General features: G+C 42.2%; 1 protein-coding gene across 1 annotated transcript in view; it reads left to right on the forward strand.

The window, feature by feature from the left end:
- Nucleotides 1-1,538: 1,538 nt before the first annotated feature.
- Nucleotides 1,539-24,729, forward strand: part of GNS (glucosamine (N-acetyl)-6-sulfatase) — a 30,460-nt gene continuing 7,269 nt past the window's right edge. The window contains exons 1-12 of the mRNA XM_048835911.2: nt 1,539-1,795; nt 3,823-3,882; nt 4,573-4,779; nt 5,276-5,341; nt 5,790-5,888; nt 11,695-11,862; nt 17,237-17,319; nt 19,474-19,592; nt 20,186-20,289; nt 20,510-20,611; nt 22,851-22,958; nt 24,087-24,197. Coding sequence (XP_048691868.1) covers nt 1,643-1,795; nt 3,823-3,882; nt 4,573-4,779; nt 5,276-5,341; nt 5,790-5,888; nt 11,695-11,862; nt 17,237-17,319; nt 19,474-19,592; nt 20,186-20,289; nt 20,510-20,611; nt 22,851-22,958; nt 24,087-24,197 — 1,380 coding nt within the window. The 5' untranslated portion in view covers nt 1,539-1,642. The remainder of the gene's footprint in view (nt 1,796-3,822; nt 3,883-4,572; nt 4,780-5,275; nt 5,342-5,789; nt 5,889-11,694; nt 11,863-17,236; nt 17,320-19,473; nt 19,593-20,185; nt 20,290-20,509; nt 20,612-22,850; nt 22,959-24,086; nt 24,198-24,729) is intronic.

Consider the following 24,729-nt stretch of genomic DNA (forward strand, 5'->3'; position numbering starts at 1 on the left):
ATTCCTCAGGGAGGATAAGCAATTGTTGACATATCATAACCCTCTGGATCATCTTTGAAAGGAGGGTTGTTTGCATTACCTATTACCAAAAGGAATTTTGCAGCAGCATGTACACCTTAAAATAAAAAAAGAGCTACCAAGACAAAACACTACATTGTGTATCACATGTGACAGATGTTAGTTATATTGCTTAATGCATTAGTGGAAAGTGTTCAGGTACTTCTGTGATGAGAGCAAAATAAAAACCAGAGTAGAACAGAATAACAAGCACAAACCTTGTAAATATCATGATGTTAGAAGTTCATTTAGTGGAGCTGTGTTTTTTTTAAAGGACACCTTTTGGTAATATAACAAACAAAATTAAAAACAACAAAAACAAATAAGACCAAAACCAAGAAACAAAAATCAATTAACCAAAGCAAATAGTAAAAATAATAATCCTACCACAAACAGATTTTTTTTTTACCCTCAAAAGAGAAAAGCCAGAGGTTCCATGATGTCCATTAAGGACTTTGCTATTGTTATTGTTTTTAAGTGGAAGGTTCCAGATACTGCAGTGATGGGCAGCAGTATAAAACCCTGAGCCAGGCACTCAGGCAGGAAGATTTTAAAGAGGAGGTGAACACCCACAGCTGCTATTCACTTTAATTGGAACTGTGGGAGCTCAGCACATCTGACAATGAGCCCCAAGGTGAATACCTGGGGCCAGGGAGAGAAATCCCAGCACCCCAAGCAGGCATGTGGTCATGGTGCCTTGTGAAAAAGACCCACAGGCTCAGCACAGGCCAGTTGCTAGCTTTACCCAGCACGCACCAGTGGCTGTATGGCCTGAAGTGTGGAGTACCAACAATGCCAAACATAGTGCTGCTGTGGGCAGTCACTGGCCCTGTGCACAGGCTGGACCTCCGTCCTCAGCTGGCTGCCTCCCAGCAGGGTGACACCAAATGTGGGGGCTTGACAGTCCTGCCTAACAGAGTCCCAAGCCCCAGGAGCAGCGCCAGGTCCCAGTAGGATGACCAGATAGCAAGTGTGAAAAATCAAGACAGGGATGGGGGTAACAGGCAGATACATAAGACAAAGCCCCAAATATTGGGACTGTCCCTATAAAATCAAGACATCTGGACACCGTAGGTCCGAGAGAGCACGTCAGGAAACCCAGGCCACACGCTGCGCCTGGATGTCACCTATGAGGGGGGCAGTGAGGTGTGTGTGGGAGTGAGGCACCGTAGGCCAGTTTGAGGGGGAGGGTGTGAGGTGGGAGAGGGCATGGCAGGTTGAGGGGCCGGGAGTGAGGCGGGGGTGCGGCTGGCTGAGGGGGTGTAGGAGTGGCGCAGTCCGGTAGGAGTGAGGCGGGGGCGGGGCTGGCTGCGGGAACGTAGGAGCGAGGCGGGGGCGAGGCAGGTTGAGGGAGGCGAAGCGGTCCAGCCTGGGGAGTGGGCGTGGACGGTCTGAGGGGGCGGGGCCGAGGCTGAGGACGGGGGAGGCCAAGGCCGCGGCTGAAGCCGGGGGGTCACGTGACAGCGCCTGCTGCGCTCCCTGGTCATATGCCGGGGGCGGGGCGCCGCCCGAGTCGGTTTCGGTCTGCGCTCGTCTGCGATAGCGCCGGCTCGGAGGTCACCGCGCCGCGCCCGGGTCCTGCACGATGTCTCCCGCGGTGCGGGCGCTGGTGCTGGCTGCGCTGCTGGTGCTGAGCCGCGACTGGGGCTGCGCGCAGGCGGCCGGGACCGGCGGGGCGCGGAAGCCCAGCGTGGTGCTGATCCTCGCCGATGACCAGGATGTCTGCCTCGGCGGCATGGTAACCTGCTCTCCCTACCGCCCGCGACGTGGTGCGCCCTGGGGGCCCGGCCCCACTGCTGGGCCTGGGGGGGAGACGCTGTGTCCCCGTGGGGGGCTCTGCTCCCTGCTCAGGGGTGGTCCTGCCGTGCCGCCCGCCTCTGGCGCAGGCAGCCCCGTGCTCGGGCCCGCCGGGCGCGGCAGCGTTTGCTCCTGGCCTGACCCGGCTGGGGGTGAGGGGCGGGGCTCGGTGGGGCAGACGCCCCCCTTGCAGTTACCTAGCTGGAGGGCAGGGAGGGTCTCTGCTGCACCCAGGGCCGCTCATCGCCGCCTTGGCAGCGGGCCCCCTGCATCTTGGAAGCGGGAAAAGCGCTTTGAGCTCAGGCCATTTTGCGGGGGGGGGAGGGATCTGGCTGCATAACAGGTGTTCTGAGGCTGTCGTGCAACTCCCCTCCGGTGTGTGTCTGGGCTGGGGGCGAGATGTCGCCTCTCACGCAAGGAAAACGTGTGCGCTGGCTGACCGGGGGCTTGTCGTTCGTGCAGCGTCCCTGACAGAACGGGTGGTATTTGGCTTGTGCGCTGCTTTATTAGCTAAGCTGAGTGTCAGCCCTCCTCTAGAAAGTCCAGAGAGTCCGCTCGGGTGGTGTGTAAATGGAAACGTCTGCCGGTGCCTTTCTGTGACCCTGCTTCATTGCGTTATTGCAAGCGTGACTTAGTTAGGTATGGTTCACTCAGCTGTAACATAGGGGTTTAATTTATAGGGCAAATATTGAGACACTGTTATCAGAAAGGCAACATACTGCATTTTGGGGAGCAAGTCCTCCATGGTTCGCAAGAACATGAGGTAAAAAGAATACATAATATGCCTTCTGGCAAGAGAACTAGTACATTCAGAACTTCACACTTAGTTATCTATATTAAAGAGAGAGAGAATGAGAAAATTCTTGCTCACAGTGCTTTAGATTAAACACTCTAAAAAATCCCCCTCTTCTCATATTTTATCCTTCCTGTTTTTTGCTCTTCATACTAGTTGGGCAGTGAAGAAAATCATTTCCCTCTCCCTCATCCACCAAGACTGACAGTGTTCTGTAAGCCTGGCCGTGGCATGAGACACGCATGGATTCATTAGTTTTAACTTGCTCTCTCTCGTATATGTGTTCCCTTTTCCTCACAACCTGAAGTAACAGGTCTTCATCAATCTAAGATGTTTTACGATTTGCAGTTGACTGTTTTAAACTGACCAGCATCAACACACGCATGGTTTGCTATATGCATAGTGTTTATCACGCCAGGATCACTTAATTAGCCTATCTGTATGTAGTTTTTCACTTGGGATGTTGAGTGCTTCAGGATGTCCATTGAAGGAATCGACATTAAAACAGAAATGACTTGGCAAATTCCACAAATAAAACAATGACTGTTACTTACTTAGAGCACCTTTTCTTTCAAAGATCCCAAAAGGCTCATTTTATTGTAGTCTTTAAATTCTACTTGCCCAGGGTGAGTACCTGTTTTTGATAGAGTAAAATATTAGGGATTTCATTCCAGTGAGGGTGGGAAAGTAAATCTTATGGCTGGGCTACTTAGTTTTAATGACCATTCTGAAAGATCGTTTCATTAACTATATATGAGGAATCAATTCACACTATGAGATTGTAGCAGTCTGGCTCCAGGATGAAAAGGGGCATTTAAAAAAAACAAAACACACCATTTTCTGGCTAGAAAATGATGTCTAATTGATCCATTTGAATGAAGAAACGTTAGGTAGAATGTAATTACTTAAAAGGCGAATTCTGTCAAAACTTGCAAAAAATAAACTAAGAATTTTGATAATAAATTTAGCCTTGCATTTTAGATGTAGCGTTTGAAGTTTCACTGCAAAGAAATGGAGGCATTGGTTTGGTCTAGCCTATGCCTAAATACTGTGGTGATTGGTACTCTATAAATACCTCCCATGAAATCAACTTAAGGTTGCCACTTTAGATAGCACACTAGCATCTCAGTATCCAGATATTTTTAGCTGATTGTACTAATTACTACCTGTTACAGATACCACTAAAGAAGACCAGTGCCCTTATTGCAGAGATGGGGATAAGCTTCTCAAATGCAGTAAGTGGTGACATTGACTTCTGTAACCTTCAGTGGCATGTATTTATTTAAGCTATTTTAATTTAAATACCTATGGTTGTAATGGTATAAGAAACTTAATCTGTGACTTGGCTCTGAAGTAGGTTTAGTTTCAATTTTTTAAATATGGCGAATACAGGGAGGCAGATTAATTCCTGTGGTAAATTGTGACTTGGACCCAAGATCACTTTCTGTGCCTGGGATGGAACATTTCAGAACACTTAATTTGATGAATATTTTTAGGAAATGAAAGTTTTGGCTAGAAACTAATAAGGAAATCTTTCAAAAATTTGGTTTTGTACAGATTTGAAAATTGACTAATGGTTCCCCATTCTTCCAGTTTACTGGAATTGTTACAATAATTAGTATTTAAATAAACTGTTCATTCTCAAATAACTGATGCTTCCTGCTTGTGTGTATAACATGCATTTTGTAAATTGCAAACTCTAAAGAAAATATAAACCCAATCCCATATGCAACCTCTAATTGATAAAAATATTTGGGTTGTAGTTCTACATGCCTAAATAAATGGGAGTAATCTGATCTGTGATGTGAGTGACTCATCAGCATATCTTTTAATGTCTCTTGCTATTGGCTAAAAACTAGATTTCCCTCTCCCCCCCCCCCCCCAGATTCAATTTACAATTTGTATTTTTTCATTCTGTGTTCTAGTATGTCCCCAGTGCGTTGTGCTGTCCTAGCAGAGCTAGCATCTTAACAGGAAAGTACCCACATAATCATCATGTTGTCAATAACACTCTGGAGGGAAACTGCAGCAGCAAATCATGGCAGAAGATACAGGAGCCATATACCTTCCCAGCAGTCCTCAAGTCTATGTGTGGCTATCAAACATTCTTTGCTGGGAAGTATTTGAATGAGGTATATCTTACTCATATTTGCTGTGACACAGGTGAATTGCCTGTACTGAAAGTAACTTTGTGAAATAAAGTCTTAATCCTTATTTTTGTAGATAAAATAAACCCCCAAAATATTTAAAATACTACTGTTTTTAGATGAAAAGGTCCTTCTCAGAACTGTTAAAGAAATAGAGGAAATAAGACATGCAATGTAACTTTTCTCAACTTAGTTTTGTCAAAGTATCAGCATCCATTTAACAGGTAGTCTTGAGAGAGTCAGTAGGTTAGTCCTCTACTTCAGGAGTACTAGAATTTGAGGATTATATTTGGGGAAGGGATGTGGGACAGCTGCACTTCTTTGGTTAGTGCACATGCTGGGTTTTCCCCCACCATAGGCACCACATGGTCAGTGTGTGTTCATCGGGGCCTTTGCATTTCTGGCTGCTGTGGAGGAAAACAAATCCCCCTAAACGTCTGAGACTGTGCTGGGTCACTTTTTTTTTTTTTCTTTTTTTCAGTATGGAGCAGAAGATGCAGGGGGAATAGGCCACGTTCCTCCTGGATGGAGTTTTTGGTATGCTTTGGTATGTGACAGCTCCTATTAAATACCTAGTTGCAGGTACTTTACAAAAGTAAATCTAGCTTAATTGTGCTGAATATAAGAACTGATCTGCTTTTTGCATGCTTCTGTTAACTAAAAGAGGAAATTCCCTTCCTTGCATTTTCTCAGCTTTGTATGGAGGCTGTTGATGTTAATGAGGAGTTATTTCTAATGAAGAGAAGTATCTGAAAACCTAATTTCAACAAAGAAAAACTTGCAATTATTATAGTGTAGAATCACTTTGGTTTTACAAAAGGCGAAGCTTGTAGGCCTTTTGCAGAACACATATTACAAATACTTAAATAGGACAAATTGTTTGATAAAATCATGCTTGACAAATACTTGCTGACAACTTAGTTTATTTAAAGTGGTCAATGAAATAGTAGATTCTTGTCTTTTTATATAAGTGATACCTTTTTCTTCTCTCATAGGAAAAAAATTCAAAGTACTATAATTATACTCTTTCAATAAATGGAAAAGCACGAAGGCATGGTGAGAACTACAGTGCAGATTACCTGACAGATGTACTGGTAAGAACATCACAACAGCTGCATTACTGTTCTATTTGTGACGAAACACTACTTTATGCTTGGCTCTGTTACTGAATGGATATTGCCTAATGGTGGTGGTGTCATTACTTCACGCATAACCAGTGAAGCAAGATTCCAGCCATCTTTAGAGGACAAACATGTATATGCAAATATGGGAAAATGAAATTGTTAGATAGCTGTTAGCCAAGGGCCGGATTTGGAGGTGAACACTGACTTCAGTGGTAGTTCAGGGTGCTTGACCAAAACGTTGCTGATTGGTAGGTCACAGACTTCCAGTTAGAACAAGTATTTCAGGCTACCAACCTGTGAAATGGCAATTTGGCTTAAGACCTAAGAGGATGTGCTTCACTTCAGCAAACTGTTGTTGTAACTGAGTTTTAACATCATGCTCATTTGTTTTTTAGATGTTACAGTATATCTAGGTACATGATTTCAAGAGACTTTTATTAAGATAGGAACTTAAGAATGGCCATCCTGGGTGAAATCAATGGTCCATCTGGCCCAGTATCCCTTCTTCAGACAGTGGCCAATTCCAGATGCCCTGTTCTGTTTATTCCCTTTGAAGCAGCGATCAAGTGATCCGTCTTCTGTTATATAGTCCCAGCATCTGGCAGTCAGAGGTTTTGGGACACCCAGAGCATGGAGTTGCATCCCTGACCATCTTGGCTAATAGCCATTGATGAACCTGTTCTCCATGAACTTATCTAATGCTTTTTTTTTTTTTGCCCCAGTTATACTTTCGGCCTTCACAACATCCCCTGGCAACAAGTTCCACAGGTTGACTGTGCGTTGTGTGAAGAAGTACTTTACTTTTTTGTTTTAAACCTTCTGCCTATTAATTTGATGGGTGACCCCTGGGTCTTGTGTTGTATGAAGGGGTAAACAATACTTCCTTATTCATTTTCTCCATACCATTTATGATTTTATAGACCTCTATCGTAGCCCCCTTTAGTAATTTCTTTTCCAAGTATAACAGTCCCAGTCTTTTTAATCTCTCACAGGGACGCTGTCCAATACCTTTAATCATTTTTGCTGCCCTTCTCTGTACCTTCTCCATTTTTTAATATCTTTTTTGAGATGGGGTGAGCAGAACTGCATGGAGTATTCAAAGTGTGGGTATACGATGGATGTATATAGGGGCATTATGATATTTACTATCTAATTATCTGTCCCTTTCCTAATGGATCGTAACATTGTTAGATTTTTGGTGGCTGCTGCTGCACTGAGCAGATATTGTGGATAGGTTTCAGAGTAACAGCCGTGTTAGTCTGTATTCGCAAAAAGAAAAGGAGTACTTGTGGCACCTTAGAGACTAACCAATTTATTTGAGCAAATAAATTGGTTAGTCTCTAAGGTGCCACAAGTACTCCTTTTCATATTGTGGATAGTTCTCTGAAAACGACTCCAAGGTCTTTCTTGAGTGGTAACATCTAATTTAGACTGAATCATTTTGTATGTGTAGCTGGGATTGTTTTCCAATGTGTTACTTCTCATTTATCAACACTGAATTTCATCTGCAATTTTGTTGCCAGTTTTGTGAAATCTCTTTGTAACTTTGCAATCTGATTTGGACTTTACGAGTAATTTTGTATCATCTGCAGTCTTTGACACCTCACTGTTTACCCCTTTTTCCAGATCATTTATGAATATGTTGAACAGCACTGGTCCCAGTACAGATCTCTGAGAGAGACTGCTATTTACTTCTCTCCATTCTGAAAACTGACTACTTATTCCTGTCCTATTTCCTTTCTTTTAACCAGTTACTGATCCTTGAGAGGACCTTCCCTCTTATCCCATGACTGCTTGGTTTGCTTAAGAGCCTTTGGTGAGAGACCCTGTCAAAGGCTTTCTGAAAGGCTGTTTCACTGATTTACCCTTGTCCACATGCTTGTTGATCCCCTCAAAGAATTCTAAGAGATTGGTAAGGCATGATTTCCCTTTACAAAAGCCGTGTTGACTCTTCCCCCAACAAATTGTGTTCGTATGTGTCTGATAATTCTGTTCCTTTTCGTAGTTTCAACCATTTGCTTGGTACTGAAACTAGGCTTTCCAACCTGAAATTGCCAGGATTGCCTCTGGAGCCTTTTTTTAAAAATTGGCATCACATTGGCTATCCTCCAGGCATTTAGTACAGAGGTTGATTTAAGTGATAAAAAAAGTTACATACCACAATTAGTAGTTCTGCAATTCCATATTTGAGTTCCTTCAGAACTCTTGGGTAAATACCATCTGGTCCTGGTGACTTATTATGGTTTAATGTATCAATTTGATCCAAAGCCATCTGGGACAGTTCCTCAGATTTGTCACCTAAAAAGAATGACTCAATTGTGGGAATCTCCCTTATATCCTCTACAGTGAAGACAGATGCAAATAATTCATTCAGCTTTTCTGTAATAGCCTTGTCGTCTTTGAGTGCTCCTTTAGCACTTTGATCATCCAGTGGCCCCACCGACTGTTTGGCAGGCTTCCTGCTTTTGATGTACAGTAGAACCTCAGAATTACAGACTCCTCAGGAATGGAGGTTGTCCGTAACTCTGAAATGTTTGTAGCTCTGAACAAAGCGCAGTTCAGGCTCCAGATCCAGCAGTTGACACTCTGAGATAGGAGTCAGCAGCAGCTGAGCAACCTAGTCAGCCCCGGCATGAGTTTGCAAGCTTGTCCCCCTCTGGGCAGGGGGAGGGTGGGTGGGGGTGTGAGAGAGATAAGTGTGGCCCCCTCCCAGCTGGGAGAGTGGGGGTAAAAACAATGCATCCCCCTCCTGGCTGGGGAGGGGGAGGTAAAAACCATGTCCCCCTCCGGGAGGGGTGGGGGGAGGGTGAAAGCTGCACATACCCAAGCATTGCTCCTGCTCTGCAGTCTCCAGCTGCCTTGGCCTGGCAGCTCCAGCATCTTGCTGTAGGTGGCTGTCCGGAGGTGGGGGTGGGGGCAGCCGCCCAGATGTGCCTACCATTAAGATGCAATACAGGCACAGTACAGTACTTGCTCTTTTTTATTCATCTCTGCTGACGCCTGACTGGTTACTTCCGGTTTCACATGGTATCTGGTGGACCAGTCAGTCCGTAACTCTGGTATTCGTGTCTTTGAGGTTCTGCTATACTTAGAAAAAACATTTTTGCTGTTAGTTTGTCTTTTGCTGGTTTTCTCCTCACATTTTTTGGCATACCAGATTATACTTGACTTGCCAGAGTTTATGCTCCTTTCTATTTTCATCATTGGGATTTGACTTCCAGTTTTTTAAAGCATGCCTTTTTGTATCTAGCTACTTTTTATTCTGTTTAGCCATGGTGACATTTTGGTTCTTGTACTATTTCTTCTTTTTTTAATTTGGGGTATACATTTAATTTGAGCCTCTGTTATGACATTTTTAAAAACTTTCCATGCAGACATTTTACTCTTGTCATGGTTTTAATTTCCATTTAACTAGCTTCCTCATTTTGTAGTTCCCCTTTCTGAAGTTAAATACTACTATGGTGGGTTTCTTTGCTATTTCTCCTCTTCCCCCTGCCCCTGCCCCCCGGATATTAAATTTAATTATATTATGGACACCTATTAGTGAGCGGTTCTGTTATTTTCACCTCTTTGACCAGACCCTGTGTTCCACTTAGGGCTAAATCAAGAATTGCCTCTCCCTTTGTGGGTTCCAGGACTAGCTGCTCCAAGAAGCAGTCATTAATGGTGTCTAGAAACTTTCTCTGCATCCCATCCTGAGGGTTGACATCCCCATATTGACTGGATACAGTTGAAATCATCCATTATTATTGAGTTTTCTATGTTTATAGCCTCTCCAGTCTCTCTGAGCATTTCACAATGACAATCACCATCCTGGTCACTACTATATTTCTCCTGCTATACTCTTATTATTCAAGCATGGAATTTGTGTCCATGGAGATTCTGAGATACAGTTTGATTCATTTAAGTTTTTTATTATATTTGACTCTGTGCTTTCTTTCACATGTAATGCCACTCCCCCACCAGCATAACCTACTCTTTCATTCCTATATATTTCATACTGTGGTATTCCTGTGTCCCACTGATGAATTGTCGTCATTCCACCAAGTTTCTGTGATGCCTATTTAATCATAGCATCACTAACTATCTATGCAAAGAGAACCCTCCTGCCCTGCTATACATTCTCAGGACAGTTCTCTGTCGATACGGTTGTAAAATACTTAGTTATCTGCCTTCATGTGATGTAACTGAATGGGACTTTTTCATTTGACTGATGCTTCAGTTCCTACCTGTACTTCGTTCTCCAAGGTGATAGGCAATTTAGAAGTACCAAAGAGACTAAAAGTGGATAGAGTATTTTACAACGGTATCAACAGAGAACTGTCCCTGAGAATGTATAGCAGTCGAGGAGGGTTCTCTTGCACAGGTAGTGACGCTATGTGATTTAATGTTAAATATTTCAAATTAACTTGTCTCTGTTAGCGATCCTGAAAAAGGCTTGTGTGTTGGTGCCTGTTGGCTTGTTGCTTTTGGCCATTAAACAGTGGGGACTCTGGACTGACAAAAGACAGCACTCGACGACACAGACTTCAGAGGATGTATTGACATGTCCTGAACTGCGTGGAAGATATAGCACTAGACTACCAGTCTTCTGTCAATAGCTGCAATATTTGCCTCTTTGGTGGGAGTTGGTCTCTCATTGGTCCTGTAGGCCATTAATCTTATTCTAACTTACTTAAAGGTCAGGAAGGCTCTATTTGTGGGGATATAGGTTTATTACCAGTGAGCCACAAAATCCATAATTGATTTTAATAGCTTCTCACAAATGGGCAGTAGACAATCTATTTTTGTAGCGTTCTTAGAGTCCATTGCTTCAGAAGTAGAATAGAGAGCACACCAGACCTGGATGACTCATCAGGCAGAAAAGGAAAAACATGAGACTAGAAAAGGGAAGAACTGAGATGTAAGTGGTAACTGTGCACGTACTAAGATTAGTTCTAATGATTGGCAAAGGGAAAGCTACAGTAATGGGCTGAAAGGAATAGTAAGTGAGACTTGCTGTCATGTGTAGGCTAAGGTGAACAATAAGTATTCAAGATACGACTTGAAAATGAGTGGCTTGGTGAGGGAGATCAAATGGAGCAGCACAAGTGTGAATGAAGCTTAAAGCTATACCCTGTTGGTGCCTCTTCCCTAATCACCTTTTACCAAAAAAAAAAGTGGATCATCATCAAACTGGCACAAGATTGGAGGATGGATGTAACAAATAAGTTGGCAGCAGTAGAGCAGGGAATGAAACATTGACCAGCAGAGCGACTGCCTTCTGAGGAGAACAAACTGCCAAATTCCCATCTAACATTTAGGGTCTGGATCCTATATCCCCTGAAATGTAGAAAGATTTAGGAAGGGCATGAAATGGAATTGTACTTGACAGTATGAATAAAACTGTCAGTGAAGGCAGAATTTGAAAGGGAGCTCTGTCAACATAAGGACTGAGTGAGATAAGAGATCAGAGTCCTTCTTTACATGAAGCTTTCCAGCTCTGAATGACATGAAGGTCTGAGGCATAGTGGCAATTAGAGGTGTGAGGGACAAAAGACATCTTATGTTGAAATAGGATTTATAAATAACTCGTAACATTTGGGATTGATTTACCACAAGTTCTACTTCAAACAGTTGTAAAAGTTCAATCAACGAGATTGTAAAATAGTCTACAAGTGCTTTTTGTATTCATACACTTCTAGTCTTAACTATTTTGGACAGTTCACAGCTTAACATTAGGGTTTGTTATCACTAGTGTTGGAGAGCTTTTAAACAACTAATTTTGTGTGTGCAGGCTAACATGTCCTTGGATTTCTTGGAATATAAATCGAACTTTGAACCCTTCTTCATGATGATCTCCACTCCAGCACCACACTCTCCCTGGATACCTGCCCCTCAATATAAAAAGAGCTTCCAGAATGTCAGTGCACCAAGAAATGGCAATTTTAACATTCATGGAAAGGTAAGAGGATTTGCAAGAATCCAAACAGATTACTACATTAATTGGTGGAAATAATTAAACAGTGGGTCTGAGTTACATGTGTAACACTATGAAGTTTAAGTGGTGTGAAGAATGGGTTAACGTTGTTCTGTTGCTCATCTGATGCCAGCATCAGATTTTTAAAGGATTGTGATCTTAATCTTTCAACTCTTCTGTGAAACATCTGATGTGGAAATCTGAGATTAAGATCACAATCATTTAAAAAACTTGATTTTTGCTAACCCTATTAGTGATAGGAGACTGGCTATCCGGGCCTTCAATAATAAACACCTGTCGCTACACACTTGTATTTTAAGATTCAAGAACTAAACGATTCTTCAGTAGGATAGAAATTATGATTTGTTACTAACTTTATTGAAGTTTTACCTTCAGCTTCCAATCCATTAAGAACTTTATTCTTCCAGAATGTCTTGCACTCATGTGCATAAGCTCTAATGATGTGCTTCCATAACTTGCCAAGTTGTTCAGCTAGAGTGCCACCTTAAATAGGTTTCACACAGAATGAAGAGGGAAATGCCTTAAGTTGCTCTGTCAAGTGCCCAATGGAGATGGGTGTTGATGAGCATTACTGTCTCTACCAAAGAGACTCAGATCACTCCTTTTTTAATGGAAAACATTACCAGTAATCACTTTTACCAAACTAATTAGAAGACCTCTTGGTTAAGTCGTGAATCATAGGTCCCACTGCCACCAAATGCTGTTGACATTGTTTTATTGTCTCTTCAGTAGACATGGTGGCACCATCCAGGTGTCAGCATATGAGGTTAATGTGAGAAGCAGTTGTCTTGGTAGAGTCAAATTTAAACCAGTGGTAAAAGAAAAGCTCTCGAAGGAAGTAACTGAGCAATGACGTGATCTTGACTATTTGCCTTTCAGTTATCAAGGTAGTTTGCAGTCTTGGGTCAGACTCGCTGAATTAGTATCTGTTTATAAAACACATGGATAATGAGTTGGACAAGATACTTTCACTTTAGCTCGGAGATAGTAGCCATTCTTATCTGAAAAGCCAGCCACAGTAATTCACATGGTCAGCTCCATACTAGATGTTTGCAGTTTGTCCTACCTCTAGCTGAAGGAGAAGGCCATACAAACCGCAGCTAGTAAGACCTGTTGCCTTCTTGAGGCTTTTTTGGGCCGAGATATACATTGAACTGTGATTTGGTTCAAAATCCTGGTCCAAATCTTGAAGACCCTTAGTGGGCAATATGGAATCTCAAACTTCCTCACTGTTTACTAGAAGGGGTTAGAATGACTCCAAGCTTGGTGTTCAGAGCATGATGTACAGCCCAGCTTTTTGCAAACCCTTTGATAATGATGGGGGCGTGAATAGAAAGAGGGAAGATGGCCATTGTTGTTTAGCAGAAGCCACCAAACCAGGCAGTATGGAGCAGAACCACCTTTTTTTCATAAAGAATCCTTCGTTCTATCTGGGGTTTAGGTACTGCAGTGGTTGGGCGCTCTAAAAATAGCGAGCTAGAAGTGGTTATTTGGTCAGCAACCAGCTAAAAAAAACAGTGCTGATTGGCTAATAGTGCGGGAGTTGCCCTTTAATGTGGAACAAAGACAAAAGCCTCTGCACTTGACTGCATAGCTGTCCAATGCATAAGGACAGCCGCAGAGATTTGCTTAATACTGGATGCTTGCAGCACTTACTCAGTCTATAGATATTGAGGATTCCGCAACAGGGGAGGGAGGAAGTGTTAGGCCTTGTCTATACGTACAGTGCTGTAGTGGTACAGCTGAGCCGCAGCAGTGTGCCTGGTGAAGACGCTATGCCGATGGGAGAGAGCTCTCCCGTCAGCATAAAAAACCCACTTCTGTGAGCAGCATAAGCTATACTAGCGGGAGAAGTTCTCCCACTGACCTAGTACTGTGCACATGAGCGCTTATGCCAGTGTAACTTATGTTGCTCAGGGAGGGGAATACTCACACCCCTGAGAGACATAAGTTTTGCCAACATAGGCTGTAGTGTAGACATATCCCTAGTCCCAGCTAGAGACTGAAATGAAACAGCTGCATATGGTCCTCAACAGTCAAATGTTTGTTGACAGAACCGTAATAGACAAGATTATTCCTTTAATTTGCAACAGGATGTTGTAATGAGGCCTTGTGGACTCCCCCCACCCCCTCACCTTCACTATTGGTTAATCTAAGATGAGTTAAATTCAGTAATAATCTTGTAAATGAGGCCTAAATTCATAAATAGGTTGGAAGGGTAAGACTAGGGAGAGCAGAGTACTGCAGGACAAGAGGAAGACTTTCAGCTCCTCAATAAATCTTTAGTTCTCTTGGTCAAGTCTGTAATTGCAGGCTGGGTATTTGTTCTTAATTATCCTAAATCAGCTTTCTTGCCTAGGCAAATCTCAAGCATTTAGGTGTTTTAATTTGAATAACAGAAACAGAACAGTTGCCAAAAAGGCACATGGGTGCTGCATGTAATTGAACTCTGTTACGAATTGGATTCATTAGCTCTGCCCCCACGCTCAAACACCAAACCCTCCCCAGTCTGTGCAAAAATAGAGAAATGGGGACTCGAAATGGTCATAATTACATGACTCATAGGAAGGATTTAGGAGTTCTAACAGCCTCAGTTCTAACAGATTGAGTCTAGGGGAAGAAATTGCAAAGGTGAAGTTCTACCACTGAGAAGACCCCACTCAAGCCAAATCCAGGCTGGTGCTTGGGATAACAAGGAATCAACTCTGCTGATCTTGGTTGCTTTACACGTTAAAACTGAAAGTGAAAAATTTATGTAACTTGTATACACTTGATTTTTGTCCCTTTCTTTCACTTTTCATTAGTATTTGTTTCAGAGAGCAAGCTTTTCAGGTCTAAATTTCTGTGTGTGTGTGGCAACTAGCACAATTCTGACTGGAGTTTCTGGCTGCTTGAATGTGTGGCTTACCTGTCCTAGTCAGGTGCATGATTGCTGCCTCAGTTTCTCTCCTCTGAAAATGGTCAGGCTGGGAGGATGATTTGACCTTTTGGTCAACGCAAGAGGCCGCCTTCTGGGGTTAAAAGTCCAAATGAAAAGCTATAAAATCCTTTCACTCTCTGGCAGGGCCCTGATAGTCTCCTGCCCTAAGTGCCTGGACTTGCCTCTCCTTGTACCAGGGTCTGACTGCTTTTCCTGTTGCAGGGGCTCAGTAGTCTTTTTTTCTTTAGTGCAGGGGGTTTCTGCATCACCTCTCTAGGTAGTGTCAAAAGGCCTTAGCAGCAATCTGTTCTAAGCCCCAAAATACTCTGCTCCACTGTCCTAAGGCTGTTTCTTATGTTGTTAATCTCTTAGGCCTCTTCTAGCAGTTCTCTGCTACACCCCTGCAGGACTCCTTCCTGGTTCCTTGTCACGTAGAGAATCATCACTGGTCTCAGTCTAGGGAGTCTTCCCCAGGCAACTGCTATTCTTCCCAGCTTTCTCCAGGCAGAGTTCCTTTCACAGTCCTCTTTCTTAAGCCACTAAAGTGATTCCTAGGCACTTCCTGTTCCCTGTGGGTATGTCTACACTGCATCTGGTAGTGAGCCTCAGTCTTGTGCTAGTGCTAAAAATAGCCTGGGGAGGGTTTTGGCTTGAGAGCCCAAGCTCCATTCTAAGACACAATGTCTGCACAGCTGTTCTTCGCATGCTACTGCAAGCCCTGCTACCAGAGGTCAGTGGGCTCAAGCTGGGAGGCTCAATTCTAGATGCCATGTGAACATACCCTATGGGGTCCCTTTCAAACTGAGCAGAAACTTACACAGTCCTGCTGTCATAATTCTCAAGATACATGATCTAAGAGGTTTCAGAGTAGCAGCTGTGTTCTGTCTGTATTCGCAAAAAGAAAGAGTACTAGTGGCACCTTTAGAGACTAACCAATTTATTTGAGCATAAGCTTTCGTGAGCTACAGCTCACGAAAGCTTATGCTCAAATAAATTGGTTAGTCTCTAAGGTGCCACTAGTACTCTTTTTTTCTTTTTATGATCTCAGAGGAAAATTGAGTCTAACTCCCACCTGTACTTGAACTCAATGAGGGGCGGGAAAGACAATAACAGAAAATGTGGAAATGGCAGAGGTGCTTAATGATGACTTTGTTTTGGTTTTCACCTTTGTTTCCAGTTCTGCATGCCATATTTCAGGAAAGATGTGGATAAATTGGAGAAAGTCCGGAGAAGAGCAACAAAAATGATTAAAGGTCTAGAAAACATGACCTATGAGGGAAGATTGAAAAATTGGGTTTGTTTAGTCCGGAGTAGAGAAGACTGAGAGGGGACATAACCGTTTTAAAGTACATAAAAGGTTGTTACAAGGAGGAGGATGAAAAATTGTTGCTCTTAACCTCTGAGGATAGGACAAGAAGCAATGTGCTTAATTTGTAGCAAGGGCGGTTTAGGTTGGACATTAGGAAAAACTTCCTACCTGTCAGAGTGGTTAAGCACTGGAATAAATTGCCTAGGAAGGTTGTGGAATCTTCATCATTGGGGATTTTTAAGAGCAGGTTGGACAAACACCTGTCAGAGATGGTCTAGATCAGGGGTGGGCAAATTATGGCCCGCGGACCAGATCCGGCCCACAAGATTGCAACCCCATTGGCACTGCGGGGCTAAGGCAGGATTCCTGCCTGCCCTGGTCCTGCACCACTCCTGGAAGCAGCTAGCACCAAGTCCCTGCGGCCCCTGGGGGAGCAGGTGGCAGAGGGCTCTGCGCGCTGCCTTCGCCTGCAGGCACTGCCCCACGCAGCTCCTATTAGCTGGGAACAGGGAACTGTGGCCAATGGGAGCTTCGGGGGAGGTACCCGCAGGCAAGGGCAGCGCACAGAGCCCTCTGCCCCCACCTTTCCCCAGAGGCTATAGGGACATGGTGCCAGCCGCTTCTCGGAGTGGTGCGGGACCAGAGCAGGCAGGCAGGCAGCCTGTCGTAGCCCCTCTGTGTGCCACTGCCACCCCGGAGCCGTTCAAGGTTAGTGGTGCCAGGCCAGAGCCTGCACCCCATCCCCTTGCCCTGAGCCCCCTCCTGCACTCTGCCCCCCAACTCCCTGCCCTAGTCCTACATTCATGGCCCTGCATGCAATTTCCCCACCCAGATGTGGCCCTCGGGCCAGAAAGTTTGCCTACCCCGGTCTAGATAATACATAGTCCAGGGGACTGGACTAGATGACCTCTGAGGTCCCTTCCAGTTCTACAGTTCTATTATTAAAGTGACTAGTTACTCTGCTATTCTAATGTAAATACTTTATTGTAATGCAAATACTTCACTCAAACTATTACTGTTGCAATTTACAATTCAGTGAAGGTTTAGCACTTAACAAAGAAGCTCATTTTATGTTGTTTCTGAACTAATCTCAATGTGTTCTCTTTTAGGACAAGCATTGGCTAATCAGGCAAGCAAAGACTCCAATGACTAATTCTTCAATACAGTTTCTAGATGATGCTTTTAGAAAAAGGTAGGAACTGCTGCTTGAGGCCATTTAATAGGTTTCCTGGCAAGACTAATAGCCCCAGAGGCTATTCTGAGGAAAACAAAAATGAACAAATTTTAAAATGTGTAACAGGTCTAATCATAAGAGTTAAATTACCTGCAATAGTTCTCTGGATGCTGCCTGTAGAGTCATGTCCCCACCCCTTTTTTGGTAGTCGGACTCATAAGTAGTCTGCTAAACATACAAATCTCTTGTATCTAACTGCTACTGTCATTCAACATATAGAGATCTAGGAAGTCTTGCTCTGTCTCTTTACTGTTTCTTTGAACTTTAGTGCACGAGACAGTAAAATGCATTCACATTCTCAAAATGAGTAGACAAATATGATCTGATCTGTGTTTTTTGTTTGTTTGTTTTAAAGACACTGTGGGAATTCATTATCTCCATGACTTTCATATCAAATGTGCTTAGTTAACAAGTTAGAAAATATCTTAACGTCTAGCTCCCCCGGCCAGCTAACCTTGGATCTGAGTCTGTTCTGTCCTCTTTGTATATTACTGTCAATAAAGGTTCTGATTTTGCACTTGAGCAGTCCCATTGAGTGCAGTAAGTTTTTAGACAAGTGTAAATGATTGAAACTTAGGAACCAGGTTCTTTTTAGCTGTACTGGCTCTGTAGTGCTAAGTAAAAAATGAACAATTAGAAGAACTTTTTACTAAAGGTGATGGTGGAAGAGAGTATCTTACTCAGCAGAACTGCCCTCTGGGTATACTATGCATATATCTACTCTGCAGAGTTAACTCTAGCTGTCCTCTCGGTATTGTTCCCATACCTACACATCTCACACACGTTTCATGGTGCTTTCAACTGGGGCTACCTGGCATAGCTGAGACTGTGAGTTAGATCCCGGGTTCTTCTTTCACTTGGGCTGGTAACTGGTACAATTTGCTGGGATGATGAGGGCTAAATGCTGATAGTCCTCCAGTGCCTTTCCACAGTTCCCCCTCTGTCTCAGAAGAACTCAGAATTCTTCCACTATTCACTGGCAAAGAATCAGAGTACAACCTTACTTTAAACTTACTGGTAATTAACACAGCAATTTACCTGTTTTCAGAGCTGATCTGTCTAGTGGTTAAGCTTATAGGATTCTTGGGCAGTCCCTCTCTATAGAGGGAGATGTGATATTTTAGGGCACTTTTCAGTTACTACTTGTGATCCATTATAGATGGTAACAGCAGCTAAGAAGTGTACAATATGAAGGCATAGCTAGCTACTGTGTGTAAGTTTAAGTAAGCTTTTTAGTCTCCTCTTTATTCTTGATCTTTGCTGTAAGGCTAACTTCTAATGAAAAAGGTTACAAAACTTTAAATAGTAGAACTCTATTTTGGACATGTTGACAGGGTAAAGCTTGCTATCTTGGAGAAGGAAAACTCTGGGCTGGTTTTCAGGTCATTGCTTTATAAAGCATGCTGGTAAAATAATGCAGTTAAATCTTAAATCAAACCCTGAGTGCATGCTGGGAGACCTCAGAACCCAATAATAAAATCTGACTGGTTAACCAGTAATGAATCTAAGCACTTTGTGGAGATTCACTACTCCTGTAACCAAACATCACTTTTCTATCATGAGGTATGCTTGCTGAGAAGATGGCTAGTGGTGTCAGAATAATGGATCCTGGCATTGCAGGAGCAATATAAAGAAATGGATAGACCTTGCTACTCTCTTTTGTGCACAGAAGAGATCACTTAATATAGAAACCATTTAAAACATGATATACTTTTTAAAAACACTTCAGTTCTGCTTTTATAAAATGGTGACCTTGCAGGAGAACACTCTGACGCTAACATGCTGGTTTGCATTACTTCAGAAATGGTCTGTGGCGACTTCTAGATAAGATTAAATGCAATCTGCTTTTTGACCTTTCAGGCACTACAGAGTAAAACCAACAAAAGCAGAATAAGACAAAACAGAAGGTCTGTGTCTCTTTTAGAATGGCTGCAGCTCAAACTATAAAATGGAGCTCGCTATATGTTTGGCTTGTTTCCAGAGTGTGTGGTGATAGGCGTGATATGCCTACGGTGCATAACAGAAGTCCAAATTGATTTGTAGCCGAATATAAATGCCCATTTACAACTAGTAGTATACACTTTTAATGGAACAATTTTTGCTCCCACACAGATGGCAAACACTACTGTCAGTAGATGATCTGATAGAGAAACTGGTGAAGAAACTGGAATTGCTTGGAGAGCTAGATAATACTTACATTTTTTATACCTCAGACAATGGCTTCCATACTGGTATGTGTACTTATCCTTTGCAATTCTGCTGCATCCTTTGCAATTCTGCTGCAAACTTTTGGTGAAATCTTAGTTGCTTAACTTCTGCCCCTATTTACTCATCTGTGAAATGAAGACAATAATTGTATTCCTCTGGTGCTATGGAGATAAACTAATTGACTGCAAACCTACAGTGCCGTCCATCTTCAGAGTATTTTATAAAGTGGTGTTCTGTGCCTAAAATGAAATGATGTGTATAAATATAGACCTTTCCTTCATTCCTGCTCTGACATGCCAAGTTATTTTTACTGGTGAATTTCATTATAGCACCTCTTTCCTTTCTCAGTGTTAGAGCTGCCCTCTGTCTGGTATGTAGATTTGAAGTTTTACAAGTAGCCCAACTTGTACAGCATCAGAGTCTGACTACAGTAATAGACTGAAATACAGGAACTCTGGGAGAATATGGTCTGAGGGTCTGTGTATGTAAGATCAAGGTAAAGGGGACATTTAAACAAGTCATTGTTCATCAAAGGCCAGATCCTGAGCCATGTGAGGCCCTGTTGTTTATAAATTAAACCACAATTAAATGGTGTCTCATTCTTAATGTTTTCTAGGGCAGTTTTCTTTGCCAATAGACAAACGGCAGCTCTATGAGTTTGACATTAAAGTTCCTTTGCTAGTTCGAGGACCAGGCATCAAACCAAACCAGACAAACAAGGTAGGATTATAAGTGAAGGTGCAGTAATACAGGTCTTCATATTCTGTCACAGGAATCCGTGTCTGGCATAGATGTTGTAAAGGGGGCTAGCAACACATTAGTGTTCTGTAGTATAAAGGGACCTCACTTTCTTGTTCAGACAGACACTAAAACTTGACAGTTTTTAAGAACATTAATCTTTTTGTGAGTCAGTAACACTTTGTTTCCCGCCACCATCCAGATGCTCGTTGCAAACATTGATTTGGGTCCCACTATTTTGGATATCGCAGGGTTTGACTTAAACAAGACACAGATGGATGGGATGTCACTGTTGCCGCTTCTGGTAAGAGTTCAGACAGGATTAATAACCAAGCAATTTGCAGATTACTCTTGTACAGATTATTCTTCAGAGTGAATAAAGTTTCCTAAAATGAATTAGGAAGATGTGCATTCCAAATCTCTTCTCCCTCATGGTATTTTCATACAGAGCCCTTCTGGCTTAATAAAAATTTCATTGCTTATACATTCCAATAAACTCTGAAACTCCCTCTCAGGGAGGATACCTTTTTTTAAGGAAAGCTTTTTCTTTGACTAGTTGCACTACTGGTAATGAATGACTCTTGTTTTGATCGTTGTACTACTTGGCTCTTCAATTCTGAAATGCTCTTGTTGTTGTTACCAATAAAGTAAAAACTAGCAGGATCTTATTAAAGAGGAAAAGGCAAAATGCCCCATTTATTGTGAATACAGAAAGAATCATAGTAAGCAGTTAGTTATAGCTGTAACATTCCATTCAATTTCATATTTATTCACTCACACACCACGTTCTGCAAGGTTGTTATCATAGTTACCAGCCTTACAGTTGCTCATGCCAAGCCACTGGCCAGTTGGCCTGGACACAAGGAGGGAGCAGGGCCTTGTCAGAGGCACATCTGATGCTCCTGGAAGTTGGTTTGCAGAATCAGACCCCAAAGTTCTCCGTTTCTAGAGTCCATTTTTATAGGAATGTATTCCTATGCCAGTCTATGGGAATTGCTTCATCATGCTGTTGCTGAATCAATCAGTAGATGGCACATTCCTGACGGCTCTGTGCTGCCAGATGTTATCTTGTTTTTCAGTTCTCCCATCCTTGAGGCTGTTGGGTGGATTCCAGTTTGCCCTCCAGAGGGGTCCTCTGGTTGTCTTCACTCTGCGCATTCTTCAGCCGATCCATACTGAACTCGGAGGCTGGCACCTCCCTGATCATTCATTTATTATCCACACCAAGCATCCATCCACATACATCCGCGATCTCCATTTTGATCACAATGGTTAACAAAAAAGCGAGATAAATACAACAAAAGGGCGGGGAGTCTGTTTGCTGTTTCTGTTACAAAGTATTGCTTTGAGAACAGACTGTCTTAGGATGTACTAACACAATTAGCAGCTTGCAAGTTTCACTAAGAGAGGGAGAGAAACAGTACCAAAAACCAAGAGACCTTAGTTTAAATTTCAGGGTATTACTAATTATGGGGAATCAAACTCATTTGTGATTTTAATACAGAACTTCTTTAATATGATCCAACACTCTAAGACCTGCATATGTGACCAAGACAAAATTATGCCCACTTGATATTTATTTAAATCCTAATAAGTGGGATATTCGTAGTCTTTTTCCCACTGACTGGGGGGAGAGGGAGGGAAATAAAACTAACCTTTCCTAAAGGTGAGCAGAAACCTATTTAAATGAAGCTTCTTGTAGCTAATCACTTTACTGTTTATACTTGGTCTATAAATTGGAGGTAGCCTTCAAGAAATTGCAATGAGTCGTCATGATTTAGAACCAATGCACTTTTTTGTGGTATAAGGTTTCACTAGCAAACCTTAAAGGGACATCATCAACTTAAATCTCATGTCTGACTTAGTTCTACGGGCTGTTACAAATAATGAAGATTGTGGGTGTTGGACTTCTGTCCGTTTATGGTGTGCATTTGTGATGGTACTTTTGTGTAGTTTTGTTTCTCTTCTATAATCTGCTCACCTCTGTATAGGTTTTTCATGCCTTTTTAAAATGATTCTAAAACTGCAAATGTGGGAGGGATTTAAAATTTTCAGCTCTCTTTTTGAAATAGACTGGCTTTCCAGTTGAGTGTGCCCTTTTATACAAGTATTTCTGATTGTCTTGTGTAGTTCTTAATCTGGTGATACCGCCCCAAAGGAAGAGGCTATATTATAAAACTTTTTCTAGAGACTTTGGGTTATAATTTACTGGTATTTGGCAACATGGCTTGTACTTCATGACGATCATCATCCTTCAGTTTAGTGCTAGCTTGTATATGAACTGTCATTAGCACTCTCTTCAAATGAAACAAAATACTCACGTCCTAAACCAACTTATCAGTTTTTGGGACTGGATCCCTAATGTGGCTTCCAGTTGTTGTTACACAATGCACTTTCACCAAGCTTCGTTATGCTTTTGTATTGGTGCCACTGGATGTGCATTTACGTACTCCTTGCTGGTTACAGAGTAATTTATCTCAGGCATGCATGATTTTTACTTATGGCATTATCAGAAGAACTAACAATTAAACTTCCTGTTTTAGAGAGGAGACAAAAATGTGACCTGGAGATCAGATGTCTTAATTGAGTACCAAGGAGAAGGACATAACAGCAGTGATCCTACCTGCCCTGCTCTGGGACCTGGTGTTACTGTAAGCAGAACTGAACTTAAGCATGAATTATTTGTAAATGTTTCCTTGAATCGCTTAAACTAAAACCTCAGTACAGAGTCAGGCCTGTTAGTAGCCTAGAAATTGTCTTCTAGTGATATGGGAGATCTGGATTTATTTCCTGGGTCAGTTGAACCTCAATTTTACAAACACTAGAGGCTTACAAACAACCAGTTTTGCAAACCATTTTTCTTGACAGGGAGTGGGGGGGAAAATCACATTAAAAGGGATATCAACTTGTTCTTTGATATACCTTTTAAACATTGGAAATTGCTTTGCAGTGGGTTGAAGGACAAGAAGGCAATGCAGTATACCATACTGCAACGTATGCACAGTAATTGTTGTAACTTCAAGATCAATTTTATGAACTTTTTGGTTTTATGAACTCCTCAGTACCCAATGTTAAAATAGGGTTTTTACTATATCTTGCTCTGTATGTCAGTAGGAGCTATGCCTGTTCTGAGTACAACATGCCTGGTTCAGAATAGAATGTTTTTGAGTGGCTGGACACCTGCCTGTTTGATTTTAAAATAACTAGTGCCCCAAGAATCCCATTGGAAAGATGGTGGCTGCAACATAGGGCCATGATCTCTTACATCTGCAATTCTGATGGCCTCATCACACAATCAAATATTGATTTGAAGCCAGTAAGTAGGTGGCTACATTCTGCAATACACTAGCTGTGTTCTGTAATTCTGTCATACTAATGCTTACAGTAAATAGACCCTACCATAATGTTCTATTTTAGGGAACTGTTCCCACTGTGTTTAAGTAGCCTGTTTTGGGTATTGAGCACTGTTTTCATTTCCTGGGCTACTGTATGTATTCACCAGAAAAATAATACAAAGAAGCTATCTCCCATTTTAAAAACTTCTCTGACACAGTGACACTTTCAGATTTTTAGAAAAAATGGTATTTTTGTTCCATAAATCTCTACTTGGGATTTTTAACGTTTAGTTTTCAGTATTCTGTCTAGTGTCCATGAACTACTTGCAGCTGGCTTCAGCAGGTACAAGTTCTGGGGAGGGAACTGTTGCTTTCAGTTTCACCACATGAAGTAAAAAAGAATGTTCACTCTCCTTTTTCTGTTTAACCTCTGTTTCTTTACAGCATTGTTTTCCAGACTGTGTGTGTGAAGATGCGTATAACAATACATATGCTTGTGTGAGGACGCTGTCAGCTTCGTGGGATCTGCAGTACTGTGAATTTGATGACCGGGAGGTAATACTTTCTGTCTCATTTACTTTAATGGCACACTGTGTTGAATGTTCAATTCTCTTGCAGTTCTCACTATTTGAGATAATTAGCATCTATTATAGTGTAACTCCATTGATGTCTGTCTGCAAAGTTTATCTACTCTCAAGGTTGGCAAAAACTGCTCTGAAAATGAGACTGTGGCTTCGCTCGTAGGCTAAACAGTCAGTTTTTTTAACTGTTGGTGGAAATAGTTAACCAAAACATACTGCATGATCATGAGGGGGAAATGGGTTAAATTATCTAGGGCCAAATTCACCTTTGGTGTAAGTGGAGCTTAAGTAGGAGTTGCAGCAGGGCTGAATTTGGTCCTCCATATCTAAATGACAGAGACAACTTTATTGTAGATCATAAACTAAACTGGTGGCTAGCCACGTATTTCAGAGCTTACTGCACATTCCTAGCAAGTTCTCAAGCAGTGCAAGTGTGTGGCCTTGCCAGCAAAACAGCAAAAATTTCACCTTTCCCTTATAATAGATTCAATCATCAAGCCATTTCA

The sequence above is a fragment of the Caretta caretta genome, chromosome 1, assembly GCF_965140235.1.
Source record: "Caretta caretta isolate rCarCar2 chromosome 1, rCarCar1.hap1, whole genome shotgun sequence".
NCBI lineage: Eukaryota > Metazoa > Chordata > Testudines > Cheloniidae > Caretta > Caretta caretta.